The sequence below is a fragment of the Sporothrix brasiliensis genome (assembly GCF_000820605.1).
Source record: "Sporothrix brasiliensis 5110 chromosome Unknown Cont16, whole genome shotgun sequence".
Classification (NCBI taxonomy): domain Eukaryota; kingdom Fungi; phylum Ascomycota; class Sordariomycetes; order Ophiostomatales; family Ophiostomataceae; genus Sporothrix; species Sporothrix brasiliensis.
In genome coordinates, this window is record NW_024467135.1 from 166,171 (window position 1) to 192,745 (window position 26,575).

General features: G+C 59.5%; 11 protein-coding genes across 11 annotated transcripts; 4 read left to right on the forward strand and 7 right to left on the reverse strand.

Moving 5' to 3' along the window:
- Positions 1 to 608: 608 nt before the first annotated feature.
- SPBR_04375 (uncharacterized protein) lies at positions 609 to 1,511 on the reverse strand (the record flags this gene model as incomplete). The annotated part of the gene is made up of 1 exon (XM_040762658.1): positions 609 to 1,511. One exon carries the CDS (start codon positions 1,509 to 1,511, stop codon positions 609 to 611), a length of 903 nt encoding a protein of 300 aa, XP_040621328.1.
- Positions 1,512 to 1,837: 326 nt separating this feature from the next.
- On the reverse strand, positions 1,838 to 2,456 carry SPBR_04461 (uncharacterized protein; the record flags this gene model as incomplete). Its single annotated transcript, XM_040762744.1, has 2 exons — positions 1,838 to 2,329; positions 2,433 to 2,456. The coding sequence occupies 2 exons, from the start codon at positions 2,454 to 2,456 to the stop codon at positions 1,838 to 1,840; spliced, it is 516 nt and encodes a 171-aa protein (XP_040621329.1).
- A 361-nt stretch (positions 2,457 to 2,817) lies between these two features.
- Positions 2,818 to 4,629, forward strand: SPBR_04167 (uncharacterized protein; the record flags this gene model as incomplete). Its single annotated transcript, XM_040762450.1, has 1 exon — positions 2,818 to 4,629. One exon carries the CDS (start codon positions 2,818 to 2,820, stop codon positions 4,627 to 4,629), a length of 1,812 nt encoding a protein of 603 aa, XP_040621330.1.
- A 1,237-nt stretch (positions 4,630 to 5,866) lies between these two features.
- SPBR_04439 (endo-1,4-beta-xylanase) lies at positions 5,867 to 6,571 on the forward strand (the record flags this gene model as incomplete). The annotated part of the gene is made up of 1 exon (XM_040762722.1): positions 5,867 to 6,571. The coding sequence occupies one exon, from the start codon at positions 5,867 to 5,869 to the stop codon at positions 6,569 to 6,571; it is 705 nt and encodes a 234-aa protein (XP_040621331.1).
- Positions 6,572 to 7,558: 987 nt separating this feature from the next.
- On the reverse strand, positions 7,559 to 10,448 carry SPBR_04077 (uncharacterized protein; the record flags this gene model as incomplete). Its single annotated transcript, XM_040762361.1, has 2 exons — positions 7,559 to 8,107; positions 8,190 to 10,448. 2 exons carry the CDS (start codon positions 10,446 to 10,448, stop codon positions 7,559 to 7,561), a joined length of 2,808 nt encoding a protein of 935 aa, XP_040621332.1.
- Positions 10,449 to 13,234: 2,786 nt separating this feature from the next.
- Positions 13,235 to 16,282, forward strand: SPBR_04067 (uncharacterized protein; the record flags this gene model as incomplete). The annotated part of the gene is made up of 1 exon (XM_040762351.1): positions 13,235 to 16,282. The coding sequence occupies one exon, from the start codon at positions 13,235 to 13,237 to the stop codon at positions 16,280 to 16,282; it is 3,048 nt and encodes a 1,015-aa protein (XP_040621333.1).
- A 192-nt stretch (positions 16,283 to 16,474) lies between these two features.
- SPBR_04139 (uncharacterized protein) lies at positions 16,475 to 18,591 on the reverse strand (the record flags this gene model as incomplete). Its single annotated transcript, XM_040762422.1, has 2 exons — positions 16,475 to 17,654; positions 17,699 to 18,591. The coding sequence occupies 2 exons, from the start codon at positions 18,589 to 18,591 to the stop codon at positions 16,475 to 16,477; spliced, it is 2,073 nt and encodes a 690-aa protein (XP_040621334.1).
- Positions 18,592 to 18,920: 329 nt separating this feature from the next.
- SPBR_04306 (uncharacterized protein) lies at positions 18,921 to 20,068 on the reverse strand (the record flags this gene model as incomplete). Its single annotated transcript, XM_040762589.1, has 2 exons — positions 18,921 to 18,976; positions 19,063 to 20,068. 2 exons carry the CDS (start codon positions 20,066 to 20,068, stop codon positions 18,921 to 18,923), a joined length of 1,062 nt encoding a protein of 353 aa, XP_040621335.1.
- A 1,912-nt stretch (positions 20,069 to 21,980) lies between these two features.
- On the forward strand, positions 21,981 to 23,834 carry SPBR_04159 (uncharacterized protein; the record flags this gene model as incomplete). Its single annotated transcript, XM_040762442.1, has 3 exons — positions 21,981 to 22,450; positions 22,845 to 23,091; positions 23,157 to 23,834. 3 exons carry the CDS (start codon positions 21,981 to 21,983, stop codon positions 23,832 to 23,834), a joined length of 1,395 nt encoding a protein of 464 aa, XP_040621336.1.
- Positions 23,835 to 24,878: 1,044 nt separating this feature from the next.
- SPBR_04483 (uncharacterized protein) lies at positions 24,879 to 25,416 on the reverse strand (the record flags this gene model as incomplete). The annotated part of the gene is made up of 2 exons (XM_040762766.1): positions 24,879 to 24,905; positions 24,991 to 25,416. 2 exons carry the CDS (start codon positions 25,414 to 25,416, stop codon positions 24,879 to 24,881), a joined length of 453 nt encoding a protein of 150 aa, XP_040621337.1.
- Positions 25,417 to 25,428: 12 nt separating this feature from the next.
- SPBR_04329 (uncharacterized protein) lies at positions 25,429 to 26,496 on the reverse strand (the record flags this gene model as incomplete). Its single annotated transcript, XM_040762612.1, has 1 exon — positions 25,429 to 26,496. One exon carries the CDS (start codon positions 26,494 to 26,496, stop codon positions 25,429 to 25,431), a length of 1,068 nt encoding a protein of 355 aa, XP_040621338.1.
- Between the last annotated feature and the right edge of the window lie 79 nt (positions 26,497 to 26,575).

Here is a 26,575-nt window from a genome sequence, read left to right on the forward strand (position 1 = left end):
TGTGCCGGGTGAGAGGTGACGGGTGGTGAGAGAGAACGGAGGTAAAGTACGGCGACGATGAGAAGAGAGAGAAAAGGGGAAGACAGGGGGCCGACGAGAGGAGACAAGATGAGGTCGAAGAGAAGAAAGAGCGGGAACATTCTTTTGGGCGCGCAGGCGCCTTCCGGTCGAACGCGCCTGCCGTCCTGTGTGGCGCGCCAGAACGTGTAGCGTGGTGAAGGTTGCCAGATGTGGAAGGGACGATGCGCAGACATCGCGGCAGTGGGAAGCCGGAGACGGAAGGCACGCGCTGGACGCGGTTGGGTGCACACCGGCGAGCTCCACCGCGATACACGTCCCGGATAGGAAGGAACCACATCCTCGGGAAGTAATGAGCATAATGCTGCCAAATATGTTATTCGCGAGGAGACGTCATGGAAGGTCGGGAGGATAGCAAAGAAAGAAAGAAGGATCACATAAGAAGAACGCGGTGTCCAGAGAGGCTGCAAACGTAGAGAAAACCAAAAATACAAAAAAGGAACATACAATCCGAAAGCTACAAATCGCCCAGCCCTGTCTATTCACAAAAAGAAAAAAGAAAACAAGCAGAGTTGACCGCATCGGCCGACTCAAACGGGATTGTCCTCGTAGTGTGGCGGGTCGTCTTCTGCAGCGACAATGGCCCCGTCGCCCTCGCCGGCGCCAGGCACAACACGGCCGTCGCCCAGACCCTCGGCCTGCCGCCGCTGGCCCTCTAGCTCGGCCGCCCACAGCGCCGACCCGGCGGCGGACGTCAGCAGGAAGAAGAAGGACAGCACGGGCACGAGCTCGAGCAGCATGGCGACGGTGCCAAACCAGAGGTAGTCCCAGCCGCGCCGCGAGATCTCGGCGTTGCGCTCCTTGCGGGTGAGGCCGCGCAGCTTGTACCAGCGGTAGTGGGAGAGGCGGCCGAGGCGCGAGCCGGTGATGAGGACGAAGGCGGGCGTGCCGACGAGGGGCACGAGGTTGAGGGGCAGGCACACAATCAGCTCGACGATCTGGACGATGCTCCAGGGCTGGTAGGCGGCGGCCACGGTGGGCTTGCCGAGCATGCGGACGGCGGTCGGGGCGGTGGCGTCGACGATGCGGTGGGGGGCGACCAGGTCGGTGTAGCCGGTCTTGATGAGGGTGGCGTCAAAGACGTCGACGCGGGCCTCGTCGACGAAGAAGCCCTCAAAGAGGCCCTGCGTGACGACCAGCCCCTCGCCGAGCACGAGGACGACGGCGTTGACCCACGCGCCCCAGCCGTGGAAGATGGCGAGGAAGGCGAACTGGGGCAAAAAGGCAAAGGTGAAGAGGATCAGGTAGACGATGAAGGAAATGAGGGCGAGCGGCAGCAGGCGGCCGGCGAAGAGCGGGTGGAACTCGCGGTGGCGGCAAAAGTAGCCGATGCCGCGGAGCGGGAACGAGGCGGCATGGCCGGCACGCCGCAAGTAGCCGCCTGCGCGGTGAAACGGCGGCGGCGCCGAGACAGTCCGGCGGTCGTCCGGCATGGCAGTCGGGGTGTGGTTGTGGGGAGTCGGGAGGCCTGGCGGTCTTTGGAATCGGGTGGCCGGAGCGAGATGGTGGAGGGTTGCGTCAAGACGTGCGTGTGAAGAAGCTTGAGTAAGAATGCGCTGTAAAACGTACTAAGAGTGCTGAATGCGGGAATGCGGGGCACTGATGCAACGATGACGACAGCCCTGGCCGTCTGACTAATACTGGCAGCTGCACGGCGCCATCGGATCGACAGATTGAGATGGGTGAAAGACGATTGGCTACCGTATCGTACGGACGTCGTCGTCGGTACAACGTGCACTTGCATCCTAAACCAGGACAGCTACGCCAATACAGATGCGCTGACGATTGGGCGGGTAGGCGGCGGCGCTTGGTGGGGACGCTTTGGAATCAACAGTCTGTCGCAAGCCTCCAACTCCAACACTGGCAAGTTGAACGTGTCCTCCATCGCCCTGGCCTGGACGCCAAACGACGACGCGACGCACGCCGGGGCCTTCAGGACACGCCACAGTGACGGCAGCGGATTGTCAGCACGTTTATTGCCGTGCCTGTCGCTGGTGTTCACGTCCCAGCTGCCCACCGGTTGCAGTCCTGACCGAGTTGGAATCGCTGCTGTGTCCATCCGCTGTGCATCGCCGCCGGCAGCATCGCCCGGTATCGACACGAGTCTCTGTCCTAATACGGAGTATGCGTTCGCGTCGTCGTCCACCGCGTCCTCAAAGCAGAGTGGCTTCGTGGTGCTGCAGCTACGTGCGCCCGTGAAACCGAGCGGTCCGAGCGGTCCTAGCAGCGGTCCTTTCTTGGCTCCAAATCCCTAGTCGATGACAAGACCCTGCCAATCGCACAGGTTTCAGCCTGTTTTATCCCTTCTCCCCTTCCATACTCTCTTCTCGTATACGGAAGACCTAGTACGACACAGAATGAGGGCCAAAGAAGCCCATTGCGGCGAGTACGATGTCTTAGGGAGCATGTCGTACTTTGCGTATGCACACATCCCATGCCAACGGGGTTTGCTTGGGGTCGCTGCCAGTAAGCTAGCATGTTTGCAATGCGAAAAGGCAGCTGAGAGTGGCTGAGAGTGGACGACCTGTCGGGTCGGGGCCCAAATGCTACATTCCGTGTTTCCGGCAGTCCACGCGAGCTGTGGGACCAGAAACATAAGACGTTGGATGGCCCCGACACGGCCAGGACACAAAGTGTGTCTTCTGTAATTGATGTTGGTTTAGATTTTGATTTCGATTTTTGTTTACTGGCTCGTTCTTCTGCCTCGCCTCACCCTACGACGACCTCTTCCCGCCTCCCATGGCCCACACGTGGCTCGTCGCCTTCCTGGCCGTGTTCGGCGCCTGGCTCGTGTCGTCGGCGCACCGTTTGTACGTCAACTACCGCAATGCCGTCCGCAGCGGCTTCCCCGTGCTGCTGTGCCCCGTCAACACGCAAAACCCGCTGTACATGGCCTTGAACCCGGCGCTCCGCCCCCTGCTCAAGCGCATCCTGCCGACCGCCGTCTACGACCGCTGGCACCCGGCGACCTATGGCTGGGAATTCCGCGACCGCCACGGCTTGCACGACCGCATCGGCCCCGTCTTCGTGCTGGTGACGACGGGCGTCAACGAGCTGTGGTGTGCCGACCCGGCGCTCGCGCAGATTCTGCTGGCGCGCCGCAAGGACTTTGTGATGCTGCCCGAGGCGAAGCTCATCATGAGCCTGCTGGGCAACAATATGATTGCGTCGGACGGCGAGACGTGGGCGCGGCAGCGGCGGCTGATTGCGCCCAACCTCAACGAGCGCATCAGCGCCGTCGTGTGGAAGGAGAGCATGGCGCAGGCGAACCAGATGGGGGACTTTATGCTGACGCCGCCCGAGGACGGCGGGGCGTCCAAGACATCCAAGACGCCCAAGACGTCGCAGACGGTGGCGAGCCTGCGCGCGATTGCCATCAACGTGCTCGGCCAGGTGGGCTACGGCCAGCCAAAACCGTTCCGGCCGATGGAGCTGCCGCGGGACCCCGAGGCGCCCATGGCGTACATTGACGCCATCGGCCTCGTGGCGGAGCTGCTGGCCGCGGCCGCCCTCTTCCCGAACAGACTGCTGGCGCTGCCCTTTATGCCCAAGGTCGTGCAGACGCTGGCCGCGGCCATGCGCAGACTGCCCGCCCTCACGGACGACATGCTCGACCAGGAGCGGCAGCGGCAAAAGGAGCGCAAGGTCGACACGGACAGCGGGCCGCGTGAGACGATCATGGGCCTGCTCGTGCGGCTGTCCGACCAGGCCCTGAACAAGGCAGCAGCTGGCCCCCTGAACAAGACGGCAGCGCCCGCCGACCCCCACGGCGCGCTCGGCCTCACGGAAGACGAGATTGCCGGCAACCTGTTCCTGGTCACGGGCGCCGGCTTCGATACCACGGCCAACACCATGTCCTACGCCGCCGTGCTGCTGGCCATCTATCCCGAGACACAGGCATGGCTGCAGGAGGAGCTGGACCGTGTCTTTGGCGGGCCGCCCACGGGCTTGCCAGCCAGCAAGCGCACCGATCGCCTCGCCGCCCTCGACTACGCGACCGTCTACCCGCAGCTGGCCCGCTGCCTCGCCTTTATGCTGGAGACGCTGCGTCTGTACCCGGCCGTCCTGCACGTGTCCCGCGGCCTCCGGTCCGACGACGGCACCAGCGCATCGTCCGCCACCGTCACCGTCCACCACACCACCCACCACCTCGCCGGCCGCTACAACGTGTTTGTCAACAACATGGCTCTCCACACCGCGCCGGCCACCTGGGGCGCCGACGCCGACGCGTTCCGCCCCGCGCGCTGGATTGCCGTCGACGCGGCGACCGGCCGCGAATCCGTCAGGACACCGCCGCGCGGCACCTTCTCCCCCTGGTCCGGCGGCCCCCGCGTCTGCCCCGGCCAGAAAATGTCCCAGGTCGAGTTTGTCGCCGTCATGGCCACGCTGCTGTGGCGCTGCTCTGTGCGGCCCGTGGTGCGCACGGCCGACGGCGAGACGCCCGCCGACGCCCGCGCGCGGCTGCTCGCGCTGACCGAGGACAGCCAGCCGCGGCTGACGCTGCAGATGAACCGGCCCGACGAAGCGGAGCTGCAATGGGTGGAGAGGTAGTGCATGGGAGGTAGCCATGGTACGAGGCACGACAATTTGATATTAAATACATATGGAATATGAGACCTCGGATGTACATTGGAATGAATTATTGCGATGTGCGGGACACAGGACGCGATGTAGCCTCTCATCCCATGATTCTTGGTTGGTTCACTGGTACACTGGTACACTGGTACACTGGTACACTGGTACACTGGTACACTGGTAGATCGTCGTCGACCCTGTTCGCATCGCCGGATAAATGTAAACACATGGTGGCTTTAGCCGGTGAGTGTTGTTGTTGTTGTGCAGAGCCGCCAAGAAGGTTATTTCCAATGCCCAGGAAACGGAGATGGACCCAAGGCGGCACGCATCTGGCCAAGCCCGTTTCGATATGACGGCAAAGGCGACGGAAATAGACACCATTGTGTGCGGAGCATTATGTCTTCTCCGTACCCTGTCTGCCTGTCGATCTCCGCCCTTCTGGAATGGCGACAATCACATGCCAAGGCGGCAAAAGGGACAAACGTCGAGCAACCCAAGAGCTAGTACCGACGATCGATCGATGGCGTCCTCGCGTCCAACAGGCGATTTTGCAAGCCACGCGCTGTCGACTTCCGAACTCTGGGGGAACTCTGGGGTGTTGCTTGTTTATGGGGCTCTGGGGTTCAGGGCATCGGGGCATCTTGGCATCGTAGCATCTGGGCATCCCCATGATTATAATTTGCAACATATACAGCAAAACTGCCGAAGAAAATGCCGCAGATATGCTGACGAAACGATGCTTCCCAATACAGCCACCATCCTTCACAGCACCCAATTGCTGATACATTGCTGATCATGGCGATAACAAAGCACGCCACAGGTGCTATATATATTGGCGTAGCAGCAGCCATATTGGATCGTGACACACGCACGCCGTCCCCCCAAAGGATAAACAGGATAAATGTTAAATCGACTTACCACGCCCATCCTATGGAGACGGGGACAGACGAGCCAAGCATCGCAGATTGAATTGGGCCTAGCCGACCACCACGCAGATGGAGATTCCGGGACCGTCGCCTAGCTCGTCGACGGCCTTGAGTTTCTGTCCTGCGCTGGACATGTATAAAGGCCACTGACGACCGACCGAGGTGTTTGTTTTGTCTCGTCGGTCCTCATCTGCACACCTCAGCACCATCTCCCGCTTCCCTCTTGTGTCTCGCGTCCACGTACTTTCCCTTTCCATTCACACTTGTCTTCTGCTCTCCATCCCATCATGGGCATCTTCTCTGCACTTGTCCTGGGCCTGGCGGCCGTCGCGACCGCCAACCCGATGCCCGTGGCCGGCCCGGCGCTGCCGCTGCCCGGCTCTGGCCTCGTGGGCTCGCGCACGGTCGAGGAGCGCAGCACCCCGACGGGCACCGGCACCAACAACGGCTTCTTCTACTCCTTCTGGACGGACGGCCAGGGCAGCGTGACGTACAACAACGGGCCGGCCGGCGAGTACAGCGTGCAGTGGAGCAACGTCAACAACTTTGTGGCCGGCAAGGGCTGGAACCCCGGCAGCCCGCGCACGGTCAACTACACGGGCACGTGGAACGGCCGCAACGTCAACTCGTACCTCAGCCTCTACGGCTGGACCAAGAGCCCGCTGGTCGAGTACTACATTGTCGAGTCGTACGGCACGTACAACCCGTCGACGGGCGGCACCAAGAAGGGCACCGTCACGAGCGACGGCGGCACCTACGACATCTACCTCAACAAGCGCGTCAACCAGCCGTCCATTTCCGGCACCGCCACCTTCGACCAGTACTGGTCGGTGCGCCAGTCCCGGCGCGTCGGCGGCTCCGTCACGGTCAAGAACCACTTTGACGCCTGGGCCAAGGCTGGCCTCCAGCTGGGCTCGCACGACTACCAGATCATTGCCACCGAGGGCTACCAGAGCAGCGGCAGCGCCGACATTACCGTCAGCCAGGGCTAGATGGCGGGCAGGCAGGCTGGCCACCTGACAAGCAGTCAATCAGACAGGGTAGGCGGAGGTCGACATGTAAATATGAGGGCCGTGCATGGCGGTAAGAAGGTAGCCTGGAGCTCAAGTCTTTCAATAGTTCATGGCATTGTGTGTCGACACTTTGGTCCCAACCGCGGCAGACAGCGAGATACATTCACAACGTCAATGTCAAGTCATGTAACTCCATTCACAATAAGCACAGTCATGACATCGGCCTTGAGTAGCAACGAGTTCACTTCGTTCCGTGCTTGGGACAGGCATATCCTTTGTAGTTGCTGCTTATCCCCCGTCAGATCCTTGTAAATGTGAAGTCCGAGTGGTTACTTATCACGTGCCGTTGACGTATTACGCTAGCAACAAGGCTTAGATTCACCTAGACAGTGCAGTGCAGACGAATCACTGATTCGTTACTGATTCGCTTCCTGTCCCGTCTAGTATTTGATCAACGTACATTTTCTGACAAAGAGTCGTTTTCGCTTCGATATCATTTCTTGGAAAAGAAAATTAAAACAACGTGCAAATGATTTTTGTCAACCTTTGTTTTCTATTACATATTTATAACAATATTATGAGAAAACATTTTTTTTGAAACGTGATCAAGACCATAAAATTATAAAAATAAATACATTACATAAATACTCATAAGACACTCAAATCAGCGTCCGAATAAAACAGTGGGATCCTGTCCCCTGTCACTAACGATCGTAGATATAAACAAGGGACGCCCGTACACAACTTACGTTCTTCGTATAATTAAAATCGAAACGTCATTCATCCCTCCAGACTTCGCGTATGTGACTTCTTGCCTGTGGCTCCTTGGTATATGTGAAATGAATGTTCCGATGCATCTACTCTCTGATGCATCTACTAATCGACTACTTGTAGAGACTCGACATCCCACGGCAGTACGCTCCAAGGAGAGTACCTCTGTTTCACGTCCGCCACGCATGCCGCCGCTTACGACCACGTGTCCGGGCCAAAGTAGCCCTTCTCTGGCAGGTTCGGGTACAGCGCAATTTGGCCGGCGCCGCCGTCAATGGTCGCGCCCACGATGTCGGTGCCCCACCAGCTGATGGACTTGGGGTGGTACTGGACGGCGAAGAACATGATGATGCCGGAAAAGGCGACGCCGCCGGTGAGCGCGGCCGACAGGACGTAGTTGTACTTCTCCCACCAGGCGGTCTTGTTGCGGCGGAGGTAGTACATAAAGGCAAACGAAATGTAGAGGCCGCCGGTGAAGTAGGACAGGTTGAGGGGCGCCCAGTAGAGGAAGCCGTTGAACACGAGGGACGGGTGGACGTGCTTGAGCCAGGAGACGGGGGTGAAGACGGCAAGGTCGAGCGGCTTGTAGACGGCGGCGGGCAGCACGCGGCGGGCCACCGAGCGGGCCTTGGCGCCGTAGTACTTGACCGCCCACCAGACAAGGGCAAGGAGGAAGCCGAGCAGGAAGCAGTACTTGAGCGCAGGGTAGATCTGGCTGAAGATGCGTTGGGGACCAATGGCACCCTGGAGGGAAAACAACGTTAGCAGAGAACATGATAACACGGACGACGCCATGCCTAGATCGTTCTAGGAGGTTGCACCATACCCAAATAACAGACGAGGAAAAGTACACGCCGGAGCCGTTCTCGCAGTTGAAGTGGGAGACCTGGTCGTGGGTGCAGATGCCGGGGATGTCGTTGTCGGCAAACTGCACGACGCCGTAGGCAATGAGGGCGGTGATGACGGAGCTGATGATCTGGCCGCGGTACATGGCGCGGGGCGGGACCTTGGCGTAGAAGCCCATCTTTTGGTCGGAAATGTAGTTGTCCGCCTGGCCGTTGATGTTGTAGCCAAAGGCCTTGACGAACATGAGCGCCTCGGGGTGGCCCGGCAGCGCGTAGCCGATGATGAGCTCCGTGACGACGTTGAGGCCCTCGGTGTTGCCCGAGATGGCGTACAGGTAGCTCATGGGAATCAGAAAGACGAGGTTGAGGCCAATGACAAAGAAGATGGTCCAGACGGGCGTGTTGAGCTGCTCCCAGTGCGCCAGGATCACGACGGCAAAGACAAAGGACACCAAAAAAATGACGGTGAACCACCAGTCGGGCACCTCCGGGTACGCGCGCAGCAGCTGCGTGAAGGGGTCGTCAAACTCGTCGTAGATGGAGACGTCGGAGCGGACAATGGACGCCAGGTGGCGGCCGGCGCCGCGCACGTCACCCTTGGCCAGCGCCACGACGGCGTTCTTGGTGCCGACGAAAATCTGGCGCACAAAGTCGAGGCCGGCCCGGAGGCTGGACTTGTAGGCCCGGAGCAGCGGGCGCCACGAGTCCAGCAGGATGAAGACCATGGTCAGCGGGTAGAAGGCGAAGAAGGCGCCATAGAGCGTGAGGTTGCCGGCGCCGTAAAAGGCCGGCGAGTACTCGAGGTAGGCCGTCTCGTTGAAGGCGCCCGTGCCCTGCTCCACGACGCGCGAGATGTTGTACGAGCTGCCCGTGTTGTCAAAGATGCCCGACGTGTTGGGCGGCAGGTAGGCGGACCACTTGGTGTTGGAGTAGTAGAGCGCGACGATGATGAGGCCGCCCAGCAGGTTGCCGGCGTACTGCTGGGCATACACGAAAAAGGGGTAGGCCAGCGGCAGGTAGTAGGTGCCGAGCACGTTCCAGTCAAACGTCGGGATGGGGTTGAAGCCCAGGCCGTACGAGGAGCCCGTGATCATGTTGAGGTTGAAGTTGTCGGGCTTGATCCACGTCATCCAGGCAAAGTAGCTGAGCGCGGGGAACAGGTAGCCCGGCACCCAGAAGTAGACAAACATGGCGCTGAAGACGACGAAGAAGAAGCGGTAGCGCGAGATGCGCCAGCCGTGCACGACCTCGTCGGTCTCGGGCAGCAGCAGCGCGCGGTTGAGGGCCAGCGTGGGCAGGATGTTGGGCCACAGGGCCTCGACGGGGTAGACGACGAAGCGGCGCATGAGGCCGGAGAAGCCGAGGCCCATGAGCTGCGTCGACAGCAGCAGCAGGATGCCGTAGCCGGGCGTCAGCCACTTGTCGCCGTAGTAGACGGTCTGCGTCTGGATGTTCCAGAAGCAGTAGGCGGACGTGAGGCCGACGTCGACGATGATGGTGGCCAGCATCTGCTCCTTGTACGTCCAGGGGCCTGGGTTGAGGGACACGCGCTGGCCGCGGAAGGTGAAGCCCCAGTCCGGCAGCACCCAGGCCAGCAGCAGGCCGCAGGGGTACAGCAGGATCTGCGCGACGGCGGACGTCAGCGAGATGGTCGGGAAGCGCGAGTTGAAGAGCGAGTTGGTGAACTGCGCGAGGGCCGCCCAGACGTAGCCGAGCAGGTGGGCGCGGATCGTCTCGCAGGGGATGGACGGGTCGTCCGTCGGCGCCGACACGGCGCGCACCTCGGGGTACGGCGAGTAGAACTTGTTGATGGCCGCCTCGGTCTTGAGGCGCAGCTCCCAGTCGTCGGTGTCGGTGCCGGTGCCGGCGCCCTCGCCTTCCTTGCTCGCGACGTCGCTGTCGCTGGAGGCGGGCCCCTTGAGCAGCGCGCGGATCTTGTCGCGCTGCAGCTGCGAAAAGTTGTAGTCGTACTCGTGGTCGACCAGCAGCTTCTCGAGGATCGCCCGGGCCTCGTCGACCGACAGCGTGTCGATCTTGTCCATGACAAAGGCAATGTCGTCGGCGGGCGCCAGGCCGGCCGCGGTGTCGCCGAGCTTGTCGACGAGGTCATGCACCTTCTCGTCAATGGCACGCGACGTCACGACGACGCCGTCGTCCTTCTTCTTGGCGTCGACGTCGACGGGCGGCACGTCGCCCGACGCGGGCGAGCCCACGGGCGCCAAGGGCTCCAGCGGTTCCATGATCAGCGACAAGGGAGTGGATAAAAAGCCGGGGAAGGGGTACTGGGGATGTTCAGAGAACCATGGAAAGCCAGAGAACCATGGAAAGCACAGAGCACAGACGGTGCTTGCGGAAAAACGAAAGAGGAATGCAATAACCTGCTCGGCGGGACGAGCCCGTTGCTATATAGGCATGATCTCGACAAGGTCCTCGCCATGGGCCTCAACGTGGGCGCCGCATGGACGGCGGCGGCTTCTGGCGGTTGCTTGGTGCATAGATTGCAATATAGCAGAATCACACCAATTGCAATCGCATCATTTTCTCTGATACAAGGACCCGCGGCCAGAGGAGCTGCATGGCTCGCTTACGGGATTTCGTCGTCGCCTCTCGACATCGCTGTGGCACTCTGGTATCAACACACTGAAAACGACACTGCCTTATCGTGCGCCTCATTGGTGGAGCGTGGCCAAGTCCCACCACCAAGCAACAATCCACCTTCCAGATTGAGGCAAACCGCGCCATCTTGTACCCATTTGCGACATGTACAACATGTGCAAGCAGGGGATACAATGCCCACACTGGTTCAGTTATCACGCGTATCGCGCTGGCCAAGTCGACAACAGCGCCATTGTGGAATCTTGGAAAGCTTGGAGGGCTTGGAAAGCTTGTCTGGTTCGGCTGCTGACGGTCCCGGACGCCACCCGTATCGCAGCCCAAAAGGCCCAGCAACACGCAACCCACGCTGATGTCGCTTTGTAGGATTTGGAAATGAAACACTGTGCAGATTATCCATGCAGGATGGGGAGTCGCAGCAAAAATACGTGTACTCGAACATGTCGTTCATGGTGGATGGACGACGACTTTCCTGATTCGGCCGTCAAATGCGTCGCCCCCCCGCTATCTCTGGACAAAATACCTCCAACCACATCTGGCAGGAGGGGACAAGACGGAACGCGATTTTGTACGAATGTACGATGCATATCATCGAGCGAGGCAACGTCCGCGGGACGTCGGGTGGGGCGGCAAGGCGTGGTGATCTCAGGCTGATTAGAGCACCTGTTGGATAAAACACGACAGACACCGGCATGGGCACGTGCGACATTTTCGTTTACCCTTTTATTGGGCTGTATGGGAGCTGCATCGCCGTCGCCCGATCAAGGAATCAAGGCATGTGTTATCGCAACCACCTTCCCGAAGCTTGCTGACGCGCTGCAAGTCGGCGTCGACTTGGCCGCACCGCATGCACATGCTCTCCGATACCCTGTTCTCACCTGTCTCACAATCACACGGGTCAATCACACGGATGGAGACAAATGCGACCAAACATCAAGCCTCTCGCACTTCTTTCTCGCTGCGCCATGCCCAGATTGGCAGCTGAATTGGACATTTGCAAACTGTTGGTCGCTTGTCATGTTGGACTGTCTGTCGAAGGGGTGTGTCGATCACCGCTTATTCGTGCCGTTTACATTTGGTGTGAGCACGCCTGGGCAGGATGCAATTGTGTCAGACGACTTTCTGGATGCGTTGCGCGTCGGTCGCTTGGTCGAAACAAGAAGCTGATAACAGGGACCAGTTCCGAGACAACGAAAGGGCCGATGAAAATTGATTAAATACAACAATCTCACAATCGTCAATCGTCACGTGCGCGTTATTCCCGTGTCCAGCGCCGCCGCGGGAGAAACCCCCGCCCACCTCAACGTCGCCAGTACTCCTCGGAAAAAGAGAACAGACAAAGGTCTGTTGCAGGAAGATGCGATAACCAAACACCCAAAAGAGTGAGACGTGGAGACTTGCCAGTCAGGATCAGTAGGATCAGCAGCCATCGCATACAAATGCAACCAACGAGCCACCTTGGCAGCCGGCGGTCCACCAAGCCCGTCCGCCTCATGCCCGTGAGCTATGCCAACGACGACGGAACGACCGCAGGCCACGGACTATCATTTCGAATTGATTCGGCCTTTTGTATTGTTGTCCGAACTGACGTCGTTGTCTTCGCGGGTAAAAAGTGGGCCGGTGGCGGGCACTAGTGCCGAAGCGTCCGTTTCGGGGACTTTTTGTCTTTTGGTACCTGACAATTCGTCCGTCTTACTTTCCGCTTCATCGGCCTACGCCTTGGAGGTGCGCTTGTGTCGGCTATGCCCCAGGTTTGACTAGATTCTTACTTTTCGGTTGAACCAGATCTGTGCGACCCTTTTTGTTTTCTCAGCCTTGCACAGGGTGTGGCTGCATTGGTTGTGGACGACTTGCAACAGCGGAGCATGGCATCTCAGAACATGAATGTTGACGGCAGGGGAGAAAGGCCTACAGGAGGCTGCTGCACCTTCTGGACCTCCACTGCACCTCCCACGACATCTCCCGGAGTCAGATGACCCGGCGACTGCTACAAAACTTGTCGCTGCACGATCCCGTCGATGAGCATTGAGTCGGGTGTAATGCAATGTGCTGTCGTGGCTCTGCGAGTTTGCCGAGACGAGCGCTCTTGACGAAAAGAGAAGGCGAGTTAGGGAATGCATTAACAAAGACCCGACAAAACGTACAGAGTTTGCCGTACAGCTGTCACAATTCTTGCATAGACATACTGCGCAAAGCGCGCCCAGGCAATTGTGCAGGTGTGGTTAGGCAACCAGGCACACGGGGTCGTGCAGCTTGGTGGCGCAAAAGCCCCAGCGTGATTGGCTTTTGCTGCTTCTGCCTGGCTGCGGGGCACGGGAGCGCAGTTGTGTTCTTTCTAGTATTTGCAGCCATTGCCAACGAAGCAGTTCGCAGCATTCAGCATCCAGCGTTGAACAACAAAACAGTAAACGTCATGAGCGACAGATTGGGGGCTACTTTAGCAGCTGCTAGCGAGGGGCTAAATTTGGGGCAGGATGCGGGGACTGACATTTCATCCACAACCCTGCTGCGGCTCCTCGGAGGCGTCGTCGTGGCCACCAAATGTGCAGACCAGGGCACCGTGTCGGGCGTGGAGACGTGGATTGCGTCAGTTGGCAGCGAGCGCACTAATCGGTCGTGGCTAGATTGGCTTACCCTGGCCGATGGAGCATTTCCTGCGGACGGTGGTGACAGCATCGGTGACAAAACTCGCCAGGTGGGCGCGACCACATATGCACGGCACCTGGTCCGTCTCACGGTCGCCATCGGCCATCTCCGCAATGCATCCCGGCGCAACGTGCCCGTGGCCCCCGAGACTCTGGGACAGATCTGGGCCATCGTACGCGACGCCCTCACGGGCATCCAGGACACGACGAACACCGCAGCATCCGCGACTGGTACGACTCGGCCGCTGGGTGCTGCCATGCGCAGTTCACAGGGATTTCTACACGTACCACTGTACAGCATCGTCAAGGACGGCGACATTGACGAACTGATCCGCCTACATGTGTGGCTGCCCGGCAAGCAATCCCCGGCGGATGCCGCGAAGAACGGCGAGGTGGGTGCTTTTACCGTACACTCGCACCAGCCGTTTGCTCAGAGCTGGATCCTCGCCGGCGAAGGCACCGACCACCCCTACGCCGCCGAGCCCGTCGACACCGCTGGAGACGCCACGCATGCGCGCTATGCGCTGTCCTGGACGGGCCCTGTGGACGGCAAGGACAATGGCAACGACACCGACACCGGCACGGTCTACAAGACGCACCAGACCGCGTCGACCGTGCGCAACCGCGGTCTCTATGTGCGCGCGACGCCCCTGGCACCCGTCCGCCGCGGGCCGGGCAGCACCTACACCATCCCCGCCGCCGCGTACCACTGGACCGAGGCGGCCCCCGGTGCCCTCCACGCGACGCTGTTCTTCTTTGATGCCAGCCGCGGCTTTGTCCGCGACGCCGACGTGCTGGGCCCCGTCGACGGCGACGGACACACGCAGGTCCGGGATCCCGCGGGCGTGACGGCGGCAGCGCTGGCCAGCGCAGTCGAGCGTGTGCGACAGTGGGAGGCGCACATGAGCCGTGCGCGGGCGCATGCGCGGCGCGCAGACTGGGAGCCCGCCCTGCACGAGCTGGACAAGGCGCTGGCGCTGACATCAGAGGCGGACGACGGAGCCGGCAAAAGCGCCGACGACACATTGTTCCCCAATGCAGCACACTATCGATGTACTGTGCACGGCGAGATGGGCAGCACCAACCGCCGCTTTGGTCGCTATGACGTGGCTGCGGGCTTCTTGGAGGCAGCATTGGCCGAGATGGCGCGGGGCGAAGCCGAGGATGGACACGCAACGGGACCACAACGGCTCGAGGTCAGCGGCGAGCTCGGTGTGGTCTACCGCCACATGGGGCGCCTGCGCGATGCTGAGCACGTGCTGCAGATCCAGTACACGACGGCCCTAGCTCTGGGCGCCGACGCGGCCGCGTGTCGCGCCATTGGCAACCTCGGCATGGTCAACTATCAGCTGTCACAGGAGGATCCACGCCAGGCCGGCCAGATCGAGACACGCAGCGAGGACCCCAACCAGGACCGCCTGGCCACGGCAATCGAGCAGCTGCAGGAGCGCGTCGCACGGGCGCGCCGCCTCGGCAACGACCCGCACGCGGCGCTGTGGGAGGCCATAGGTCTGCAGCGACTGGCGCTGTGCTACGCCGCCACGGGGCGGCCGGGCGACACGCGGCGTGGTGTGGAGAGCGCCGAGGCCGCCTTTGCGCTGACTGCCGACTCGCCCGACCCGACGGTGGTGGCGTTTTCGAGCCTGTTCCTGGGCCGCGCCCTGGCCGCAGACCAGACCGAGCAGACGACCCACGCCGACCGCGTGCGCGCGGCCAAGTATCTGTCCGGCGCATGGCTGCCTGCGGGCCGCTGCACGCCCGCCATTGCGCTGTGCAAGGAGCCGTCGGCCGAGCACCGGTCGTACCTCGCCGAGCTGATTGCCTTTTCGGCGTCGCACGCGGAGTGCGCCGGCCTCGACGCGGGCCTCGACGCCGTCGACGAGAACGGGTACACGGCGCTCGACTACTGCGTGTTCAACGGCGACGGGGCGACCGAAGCGCTCGTCGTCGAGGCCCTCCATCGCCAGCTGCACGCGCGCGCCGACAGCGCCCTGGCAGAGCGCCGCACCGAGGCCCGCCTGCGCAAGGGCTACCGCGAGCTCTTCCAGGACGTGATGCGGCCGGTGCTCTTGAGCACCAAGGACAAGGGAGCGCCCGCGGTGGACACCCTGACACGACTGCGCAGCGTCTACGCCAACGCGCTCGATGCCTCACCAGCGTCGCCCGGCTACCGCGGCGTTTTTGACGACTTCAAGTGCGTGCCCTACCGTGCGTTTGCCGTGGCCGGCCACCTGCCCGGCGGCGCCGACAACCTCGCCCGACGTGTTGCGGCCCCCGTGGACGGCGGGACGGTCGAGGACAGCCCCGACAGCGTGGATGCCGTCGACTACGTCGTCTTCATCTCGTACCGCTGGATCAACGTCACACGCGACGCCACGGCGCCCGACGACGCCGCCCACACCCAGTACCGGCGCATCTGCGCGGCGGTCGAGGCCTTTTTGCAGCGGCACGCCGACGTCACGGCAGACCGGCTCGGCCTTTGGATTGACCACGCTTGCGTCGACCAGACCAACCCCGCGCCCGGCATCGCCGCTCTGCCCATGCTGGTCGCCCAGTGCAACGCCGTCATCAGCCTGACCAGCGCCGACTATTACGACCGCGCCTGGTGCTCGGTCGAGGTCATGATGGCGCAGGTGCTGTGCCGTGCCTACGGGCTGCACGCATGGTACGAGCACGTCGTCGACGCGGACAGCCACGGCACGCTGCGCCCGGGGCCCATGGACATTGAGATCAACATGGCCCACAAGGTCTTGGCGTTTGAGTCGGACCGGCCCCGGATTTTATTCTTGGAGCGGCAGGCCAAGCTGTTGGGGTAAGCGGGTCACGTAGTGTGGAATGAGACGATTGTAGAAGATAGCAATATGAATAAAAGTATGTCATGTCATAGCAATTTCATTTTCATACCTTTCTTTCTCCACGAGCACAGCCACAGATTTCACCGACAGGTATGTGCAGTCGGAAGCACTACAAGAAGAGACGAGATGAGAGCATTGCGCCGCAGTCGACGTTTATGAAATATCAACAGCCTCTATCTTGCGGGCCAGAGTGTCCCAGTTGACGTCGTAATGGCCAGCAAAACCCACTATGTTGGCCAGCGAGAGAAAGCGGACTCGGTTGCCGACCGGCCTCACAACCACCACGTCCTGGCATCCAGCGACCAAGTAGACAACGTCGCCCGGCTGCACCCCGACGGCTGCGTAGCCTGGAAGGCCGTTGTCGGTGCGGAAGTATACATACGCGTGACGGTCAATGTCTTCGACGCCAAAGAACCGGCTCTCAAACGTGGGCTGCTGGAACTGGTAGGCAGCCTCACGGAGCAAGGTGTCTCGGTCCAGGGCATCGGTGCGGTTGCCGTCGAGAACGGCGGACAGGGTTCTGTCATCGGGGCGGTTCTGTGTATCCTCCGCAGCACTCGACGCAGGCAGTGATACGCGCCCGGACTCGACAAGACAGTGGAGCAAGGACACGACATCGACTGCGGCGTACGGATACCGAGGTCGGCGGTAGGGATTTGCCAGAAGCTCCACGAGGGATACGACAAACGACTCGCCGGCCAGCGGCGTACTTGCTGCGGTCGGCGTCGATGTCGGTGCCACGAGCTTGTCGACGATCGCGTCGGCGCTCATTCCGGAGAGGAACTCGGCAGCGCAGGCCAGATGAGCCAGCCTGCTCGATACGTTGGCTGTGGTCCCGCTCTCGATTGCCTGCGAGGTGACGACACCGGGGAAGACGCCGAGTGGCATTGCCGACGCAAGACGGCCAAGACGCACGCCGTGGAGACGCAGGGCAAAGGTGCCGTCACCCGCCACGCTTGGTACATACGCCGCGGGGACGACGGGCATGCGCTTGGACGTGTATATGATGCGCTGGACGGGCCACACGCTCCAGTCGGGCACCCAGCTCGGCAGCCCGCAGGTGGAGCGTCGACTGGCGAGGCCGGCGGAGCCCAGCAGCAGGTGCAGCCGACTGCCGCCGTCAGTGGCGCCGAGCGGCCGGGCCAGCCACGCGGCGACGCGGCAAAACAGCTGGTGCGCCGACAGGTCGTAGTCGACGGCGACGCCAAAGTACGCGATGCCGCAGAGGCCAAAGATGGCGTCGCGCGGGTCATACGATGCGCGCTGCATGCAAGCGCGCAGACATGCCATGGCCCGCAGGGGGGCGTTGATGGTGTTGACGGTACTGCCACTGCTGGGGCCGTCGACGCGGTTCCGGGTGAAGCGAAAGGCCACCACTTGCTTGTGGAAATGCGTGCTGCGGCCGTTTCCTTGTCCTTGTCGTCCTTGGCCTCCACCGGCCGAGGCCCGTCGACAAACGCCGCCACGGACGCGTGGAGCACCCAGTCGCGGTCGCACGCGTCGTGGCCGGCAATGAGTCGACAGCGCCGTCCGAGGATCAGTTCCTGCAGCGTCCAGACGCGAAACCAGTAGGGCCGCTGCGCAAAGACGTCGGTCGTAAACAGCGACGCGCCGCCGAGCCGGTCCACCAACGTCAGCACGTCGGGCACCGCCAGCGCCTCCGGCTGGGGCAGTCTCTCGTTGTCGATGTCGTCGTTGCCACCGCCAGCGCCACCGCCCTCGCCCCCGCCGCCCATCGCGACCTTGTCCGCCCAGATGCGGCGCACCAGCTGCAGCGCCGCCCGGCTCTGCACATCGCCCGGCCCCAGCCACACCAGCGTCTCGTGCGCGCCGCTGAAAATGTCCTTCATCATGAGCACCTGCGCGCTCTTTTCGTGGTTGTCGGCCTGGTTGATGCAGAGGGCGTCGACCCAGAGGCCCTGGCGGCGGCAGCGCGGCTCGACCACGGGCACGTGCTGCAGGGCCAAGACGAGGTTGCGAGTGGCCGGGACGACAAGCCCATTGACGAGCATGGGCAGCGTGTCCTGCGGGTCGCCCCAGGCGTAGGAGAGCGCGTAGAACTGGCTGCGCTGCGCGTCGGCGACGGTGCACGTCTGCAGCCGGCACGCCATGGGCTGGCTGTCGTTCTCGTCCTCTGGGCCGTCGGACGACAGAGGGTCATCGATGTAGAGGAGGCGAATCTCGCGCACCTCATTGTCGGTCTGGTGCTCCCGCAGGGGTTTGTACAGCGCCTGCAGGATGTCTGCATTACAACGTCGTGGTGCTGCCATGTTGAGCAACGGTGTTCATCACGACGGTGGAGTACTTGCAGTCTACATACCCCGACAAGGGTCAGATGTTGTGACGCATACTACGACGTGGTCTGCGCGTTTGTCTTCCCGTCTCGACGATGGGGATGCCTAATCGTGGCTGCAATGCAACCCTTTCTCAGCCGCAAGCCAATCACAAGAGGTTGTGGATTCTGCTGTCTCGTCTCACCAATCCCGTGTGCTACAAAAAACAACGGACGTCGTACAAAATCATGACATTCCTTGTCGGAGATGCTCTATCATTGCCCCCTTGACACCGTCGAGAGCATGCATCTCCTTACACCGATGGTTCACGTCTGTGCCGCCCCATTTGCATCCGGCTGCATACCGGGAAGATGTGACAGCCCTGGACAGTTAGCGGTCGTTTCTCAAAAAAAAAAAAAAAAAGAAAGAAAGAAAAGAAAAGTCACAGGGGGTAGGAGATCCACATACATCCATTCACATTCTCCTTGACGACCTGCTGGACCGAGCACTTGGTGGCCTGCTCCGTCGTCTGCACGGCGAGCGCGCTGCAGGTGTCGCCGGTGCAGCGCGCGTCCATGGCCCGCTGCAGCGAGTCGCCCTTCCAGCCAAAGACGTAGTCGCCGTGCTGCGTGAAGCCGCGGGCGTCGTTGGTGCTCCAGACAAACGGCTGCTGCGCAGCGTCTTCGGGCCACAGCTCCTCTGTGTTGAACGCGCGCGTGTCCCAGATGGTCTCGAGCATGACCTGCGGGATCCGGACGGGGTGCGACGCCGGGCAGACGCCGTTGCTGCCGACGTCGTTGGGGCCGCTGGTGCCGCTGCTGGGGTAGGCGACGTGCGCCTTGTGGTCGGCGGAGTCGATGTTCTTGCCGTCCCAGCAGGTCGGGAACGTGATGACGGACCGGATGCCGCCGGCGCAGAACGTGGTCGGCAGCGTCTGGGCGTCGGGCGCGGCGCAGTTCAGGTTGCGGTTGTCGCCCGAGACGGGCATGCAGCGGTGGCACACTTTGTGCGCCGGCTCCGCCGTGCGGGCGCCGGCATCGCCCACGAGCATGCGGAACCCCGGCTTGAAGGCGGTCACGGGCGTGCCCTTGTCGGCCGACGGGATGTAGTAGACCGTCACGCCGCCGTTGCCCTGCAAGCCCGGGTTGGGGATCTGGGGCACGCGCGTGTAGGTGCCGTTCCGCGCCTTAAAGTACAAGACAGCCGTCCAGTAGTTGGAAAAGTCGTCCGAAAAGGTGCAGGTCGTGCAGGTCGAGAGGGTCGGCAGGTCGTGCGTCGACGGGTCCATGGTGGCGTTGAACGAGTTGCCGCCGACGACCTGGTGCACGTGCGGCGACGGCACCAGCCCGGGGTTGACCAGCGGATCGATGCGGTCGACGACGAGCTGCGAGCACTGGAAGCGCAGCATGGGCATGGTGCCCTGGGCGGCGGCATGCTGCACCAGGCGAGCAAAGACGAGGGCCTTCCACTGCATTTTGGGGTGGAGGGATATGTGGGCTGTGAAAAACAGACGGTCGCGAGAAAACCTGGTAATGCAGCTATCACACGCGCGCTGTGTCTGACTTACACATATATATCCTCTTGCTCCATGTCTTATCTGACGACGACTGCGTTTTTGCAGGCTTGTTTTACCTCTCTTGTTTGTCTTACATGTACTTTGCTTAGTTGGCTGGTGCGCGTCCACGGATTGGTGGAAGGAGAATGCCGCTCTCGAATATCTATTCTGCCGACAATGGGATGGTCCGTTCAGCCGTTCATATCGCCGCAATCTATTATTTCCCGAGCCAGGACTGTCTCGGCACTTGCATATCTTAGCAGACAAGAACACGGGAATACAGCCAATCAAAATACGACGTGCGATTCAAAGTATGGATCTACCCTGCTACGGCCTCCAGAATCTCCGTCACCTGCTCAGGCTTCACAAGAGGCACCGGGCTCGTCGATGCCCAAAAGTCTTCAAGTGCCCGCACCGACAGCCTCGGGATGATGTCGCGAACGACGCCCAAGTCGTCCTGGGACCGTAGCAGACCCAGGGTCTTGACGATGGTACTAATTCGCCCATGTCGGCTGTCTCCGGGTACCAGACTTATTTGACTCTCCTGTTTTACTAAAAGGCGGCCCTTTTATGTTGTTGAACTATTTGTTTCTTTTCCCGGATTGTCGTCATCTTAGATTTATACGTCGGCCGGTCGTATCTCACTAGGTTTCGTGGCTGATGTTATTCTCTGCCTACACGTTATTGGTATTATAATCATGTTTCATAAGGTTTAGATCACTATTTCTGTCAAACAATACAACACCATAATTTATAAATATCATTTATATAGCACATACTCGCCTAGTATTGTATTAGACTTAGACACATTTGCAACGATCTTGACCGAAACAGGCTACTTGTTTGATATGGTAAAGGACAAAAAAGAGTAGTTGCGTATGATCATGAGCCGGCTCCATACTCGTTTCCGAGCTGAGAGGGTACTATTCCAGTGCGTCCAGGTGATCGAGGAAAGAGTAGGGGCGTTTGCAAAAGGGAGTGATTGGGGTATAACGGTCAACGACTGATTATTCTGTGCTCAATTCCGAGATAAAGGGGACAGGAACAATCAAGCTTCGTTACTCTACTCTAAAGATCACCTTTAATGTCGCCTTTGTAGGGTCCTTATGGGCAGTTTGCATCGTATAAGAATCGTCCATGAGTGGCACTTCAGGGTCACACGTCTTGCTGCCACGCCGGTTCCGCGCCGGGGCGTTTTGGGGGACCTGGATCCACTACGCAGCATCGTGAGCAGTGCGCATTCAGGATTGTCGATGCCTTACATTTTATCGAACCCGATAATGGTTGTCCAAGTCGAGGTTATTTAAAGGTGGTAGTCGTAGTCGAGTTCACTTGTTTCCCTCGATTCGCCAGCCGCACCTTTTGAGACGCATTGTAACCCAGGGTCACACGACGTAGCATGTGATTTCCACGTGACTGAGGATTCAGGGGCTGGATGAAGGGACAAAAGCCAGCGAGCTTCAGCTAAAGTACCGCTCGCAAACCGTCGACTCCGAACAAGTTTCAACGCCAGCGAGCTTTTAACGCCATGGGAACTCCTCATCTCCCGCTTGTTCCCCAGTGCGGCGCCTGTGGTGGCTCAATACACCGCCATGAGAGGATCGTAGCAAGTGAGTACCGCTCTCTTGTTGCGCATAACTTATCCGTTTGATTGCCATGCTCACAGTCATTCTCGCGTAAAGTGCGAGGCAACGATGACTCGACTGCGTATTCCGGGCAGATAACGCGCCCATTTCCATTTCCGCAACACGGCATGGTCCTAACACAGATTGACGACTGGCAACCTTGCCGGATTCCGCAATCTAAATGCCCGTGCTGCAAACGTGCGCCCATGGTCGTGGCCGTGCACTATGACTGCTTCCACGTCTTCCTGGCTTCGACTGCTGGTTTGGAGCACCAAGGAGACGCAGGCGGGACACGTATCGTCGGCCTCGAGGAGGGCGGCAAGCAGAACGCCACCCTTCTTGACGAGCTGTGGACACTTGGTGCATGGCGCCGACCGTGGCTGAATGCGGCCCCGGTCCTGCTAGACGATGCTGGGCCGGCGTCGTACGCTGACGTTGAATTGGCTGCTTTTCGCCGCATAGCTACCGTGGCGGGAGTGCCCCAGCTCGCCCGTCTGCCCCTCGAGCTGATCTGCCTCATCCATACACGATCGGCTCGGAGTTTATTCTGGCGCACGATCCGATGCCTTGCTGCGCGCGCGAAAGGACAGCCGGATGATGCACTGCACCGCACCCCCTTGAAGCATATTGTCTCGTGGACGCGCGGGCAACCTTTGCCATACGCCAACGTCGAGCCGTCGGCGGCCTCCTCGTCCCCGTTGTCCCCGCCGATTGTCCGAATCTCCTTGGATCGACAAGGCATTGTCCAAATAGAACAATTGCACACTATGCCCGTGTACAAGAAGAGAACCACTACGAATATGGCATTTATTGTCGAAAGAACGTCCGCGGTGTCCCGTTGTGTCGACGCGTACGTCGAAAAAAAGGTTGTTTTCGTTTCTTTCCTTGGCCGCAGACAGTAACGGGCACTGACATTATGAAAAGCATGGCCTCGCACGGCTCGTGTTATCTTCACGGCGCAACCGGCTGTGCATCTGGAATACATCTGCCCCCCTTGACCTCCACACCTGTGCTCTGGTCGATACGGATTTGTTTCAGCGCGTCGCACGGCTCCGACGTCACGTCCCCAGCCAACTCTACGCCGTTGAGACCGACCGTTGCTTTGGTCTGACATTCTTCTGCCTCAGCGGTAAACTTTTTGGTATCCATGTCCATCGGACTGCCGACGACGACGCCACGACAACCTACAGGCGCCTTGTAGCCCGCGTTCGCGAACGGATGGTGTGGGTGTTCTTGCCAATACCGCGCAAGGACCGCCTCGTTGCTCTCTGGGCATGTCGTAGCGACACGGGCGACTCGAAGGATTTCAGTCTCATTGTACGTAAAAATCGGGCGAACTCTGGGAATCATTCACCAAAACTAACAACACTCGAATGTACCAGGCTCGCATGAAGCTGGCCGGTGACGTGGCCGTGGGAAACGGAATTGGAAACAGCGCCAAAGCCCTGCTCTTGGCCTTTGGCGAGAGTGTGACTCTCGTGTACGGCGAACCACGTGAAGGTGAGCCTATCAGAATCATGGGGACGTATCCCGGCGACGGCCCACGGAAGACTCCGGCCGACGTCGATACACACCCTGTTCAAGACGCTCGGAATACACGCCACATTCGACACATCCGGTCGCCAGCTCTTGTCTCCACGCCGACAACACTCAAAGTCGTGCATTACAACCCATACGTCTCATCTGCGCCGCTTGACAATGTGGTATCGGTGCGGGTCTTTTACGTACCGAGCAAAGGGATTTGTCGTGGCCTGCTGCTTTTGTATTCAAACGGCTGTATGCGTGCCCTCGGCCAGTGCCGTATCTCAGAAGACGACAACTGGGTTGTTGCCAATCCTGCCGCCATCTGCCACCGGCCACTACAGTATCACGCATATAAACGAGAGACAAAGTTCGATGGGATCACTGTGTCTGTAGCGACCATGAAGCAGCACGCCCATGAGAACGACGGATGGATGTGCCACAACATTGGCCAAGGCGTCTTACATTTTCACTACACGGACAACAACGAGTACGCAATGATATATGAGGCACAAAATCGATTCCAAAGCGCACTATGAGGAAGTACGAAGAAGGAAAATAATTCAGATAAAACAAAAATACTAAAACTGTCGCGGTGCCGCGGATTTCGGTATGCAAGATATATAGGCACGAAGATTCACACCCATTCTACGACCTACGACCTAGGCTGGTCGCGCGTGTAGTAATAGGTTTCTTTATACCTGATGTGCCAAGCGGTCTTCCCCTTATAATTGACCCTTTCCCACTCGACTCTGTCCGTCGACTTCTGCTTTCCATCCACCGCAGTAAATATGAACTCGTCTCGTCTCGCCTTGTCAGATGCGATATCTTGGGGAGGTTAACCTTGACCCATACTTGTGCCTGTCCTCCCCCACGACACGTTTGCTCTCTCTAATGCGACCTTTCCTTGCACAAGTCGTACAGCTTCCCTGTTCCATAAAAACACGAGTCCGACTTCTTGTCACTCTCTTCCCGCTCTGGCACACCACGTTGGACTGTAGTTTCCATTCAAGACGGTGCAGGCCTGGAAGTTGCCTCGAGAATGAGAAAAAGATCGTACGAAACGCGTGCTTTGTCAGCATGGATCTATCGCCAGGGCATTGTTTTCACAGCTGCGAACGAAGTCGCCATCGCTGTACCCCCATAAAAAGTCTGGATATGACCTCAGAAGGTCCAGTGTGTAGAGGTTTGAAAAAAAAAAAGTTAAAATAAAACGAAAATAAAAACAGGAAAACCCAAAGGTAATTTGGACCACAGATGGCATGGGAAGAATAACGAGGAGACTGGGCATATTTACATGAAAAAAACTTTGTAAAAAAAACGAACACGTATCCTCCTTTGACCACTCCTTGGCTGTCCATCCGACAATGTAAGAACACGAGAAACACCCTCTTGGCTACTTAAAGGTATATTTGATTTCGACAAAACTAAATCGTGAATACCAAAAAAAAAAACAGATCAGACATGTCTAAAACTGCGGACAACAGTGAAGGGGAGCATTTCCGGTCAAAAACAACAGGCCTCGGGCATGACCGGAGAACACTGCGATCACTCTCGTGACTGATAAATATCATTAAGAATTCTCAAGTCACAAAAGAGAGTGCTGGAGTCTGCGACTGCGACTCGATGTAAAAAAGAAATCGCTTTCTGGATCAGCTCGTCGACCTTTTTTTTGTCGACGAAACGGCAAAGTACAGGGTCGCGCTGGGCGGAGTCCAGTATGAGCAGGCCGCCCCATTGCGCATGTGCGGTACTATACATGTTTGTGACAACAAACCGCTCGTCTGGCAAGTCGTGAAAAGCGCTCGTGCTCTGAACAAGCGCATGGAGGCCGCGCCGTGCCATCTCCAAGGTGAACTTGTTAACAACGTCGGCTTCTTTAGCGAGTGCGACGAGCCCCTCGTCCTCGGAAGCACCCCCTACCGTCTTTGTATGATTGAATGCGAGGATTTGCTGGATGTAACGGCGGTACACAAGCAGTTCCGCACCCCAGTATGTGACGCGCAGGTGCGCAGCCAAGACGTCAGTCGCCCGCAGGTAGCGGTCGAAGAGTGAGCTGTTGCGGAACGCGGGGTTTGACGCAGCGTGTGACTCGAACCCCTGGATGCAAGCTTCAATCATAGGAACTTTAATCTAGCCCTTTAGGTCGTGGCGCACGTCCTGGACGAGGACGTACATGTGCATCTGCCAGGCGAACGCCTCGATAACGTTCTTTGCAAAGCCTTGATTGTGCCACACGAGGCCATCGGGGTACGGCAGCTGCTGCCCCGAGAGCATGCGGGACGGATGCAGCTGCAATTCGGTCAAGATGCCTCTCTCAAGCAGCAGGCAAGTCCAGGCTGCGACCAATTTTTCGTTGTCGGCCACACTCATCGCAGGGTCTCCGGGCTTCCACGGCTGCCCCGCGCCGGCGCTCACGCGGATGTGTATGTAGCGCTCCAGGTCGGGCTGGATGATGTCTCGCAGGTGGCCGCCGGCTTTGGTCAGCAGATTGAAGCTTTCGACCGGCTGCCCGACCTGGTCGTAGTACAGACTGCCAAGAATAAGAAACCATGCGTGCTCGAGCGTGGGGGCGTCTTGGAGGGCACAAAAGATGCCGTACGCCGTTCTAAAGTACTCCGAGCCGAGAACGTCGCCACAGACACGCATCTCTGCAGCCTCGGCGCCGCACACGCGCCTGTGCAGACAGAGTTTGCCGAGTGCGAGGACCATGAGGACGAGTGCACTCTCGACGCAGCATGGCAGCTGGCCGAAGCGAGACTCCGGTGGCGCAGCGAGCGCCTCGTCACCGCTTCCAGCTCGCGACCCACGGCTGCGCGTCAGGGCTCGGCCGGTCGGGGTGGTGGAAGCCCTGGACACGGTCTCAAAGACCAATGTTACCATGACGCGTAGTCTTTCTGGGCTGATCAAGGGGTGCATGTTTTGTATGTTCTCCTTGTAGCTCTCAACATACTCCCACACTGTGTGCTGGTGAACGTCTGCGACGCCGTTGGAGAGGGGTGCGTTCGTGATATCCTCGCAGCAACAGTGCCAGGAGGATACGCCGCGCTGCTGCTCGTATCGTGTCGGGTACTCGAGCGGGGACTGGATTCCGTGTGCTTCCAATATGCCCCTCAATCTTTCAACGATGGGTGGCCAAGATAGCACGACGCCTGCCGACGCCTCATAGTGATCCGGGATTGCCGGGTCGCCGAGAGGCATGGATTGCCTGAGGGCGCCATTAACAGGCGTGCAACGGATTCCTGTCTGTTGTATGATGTGCCACATCGTCTTTTTTACT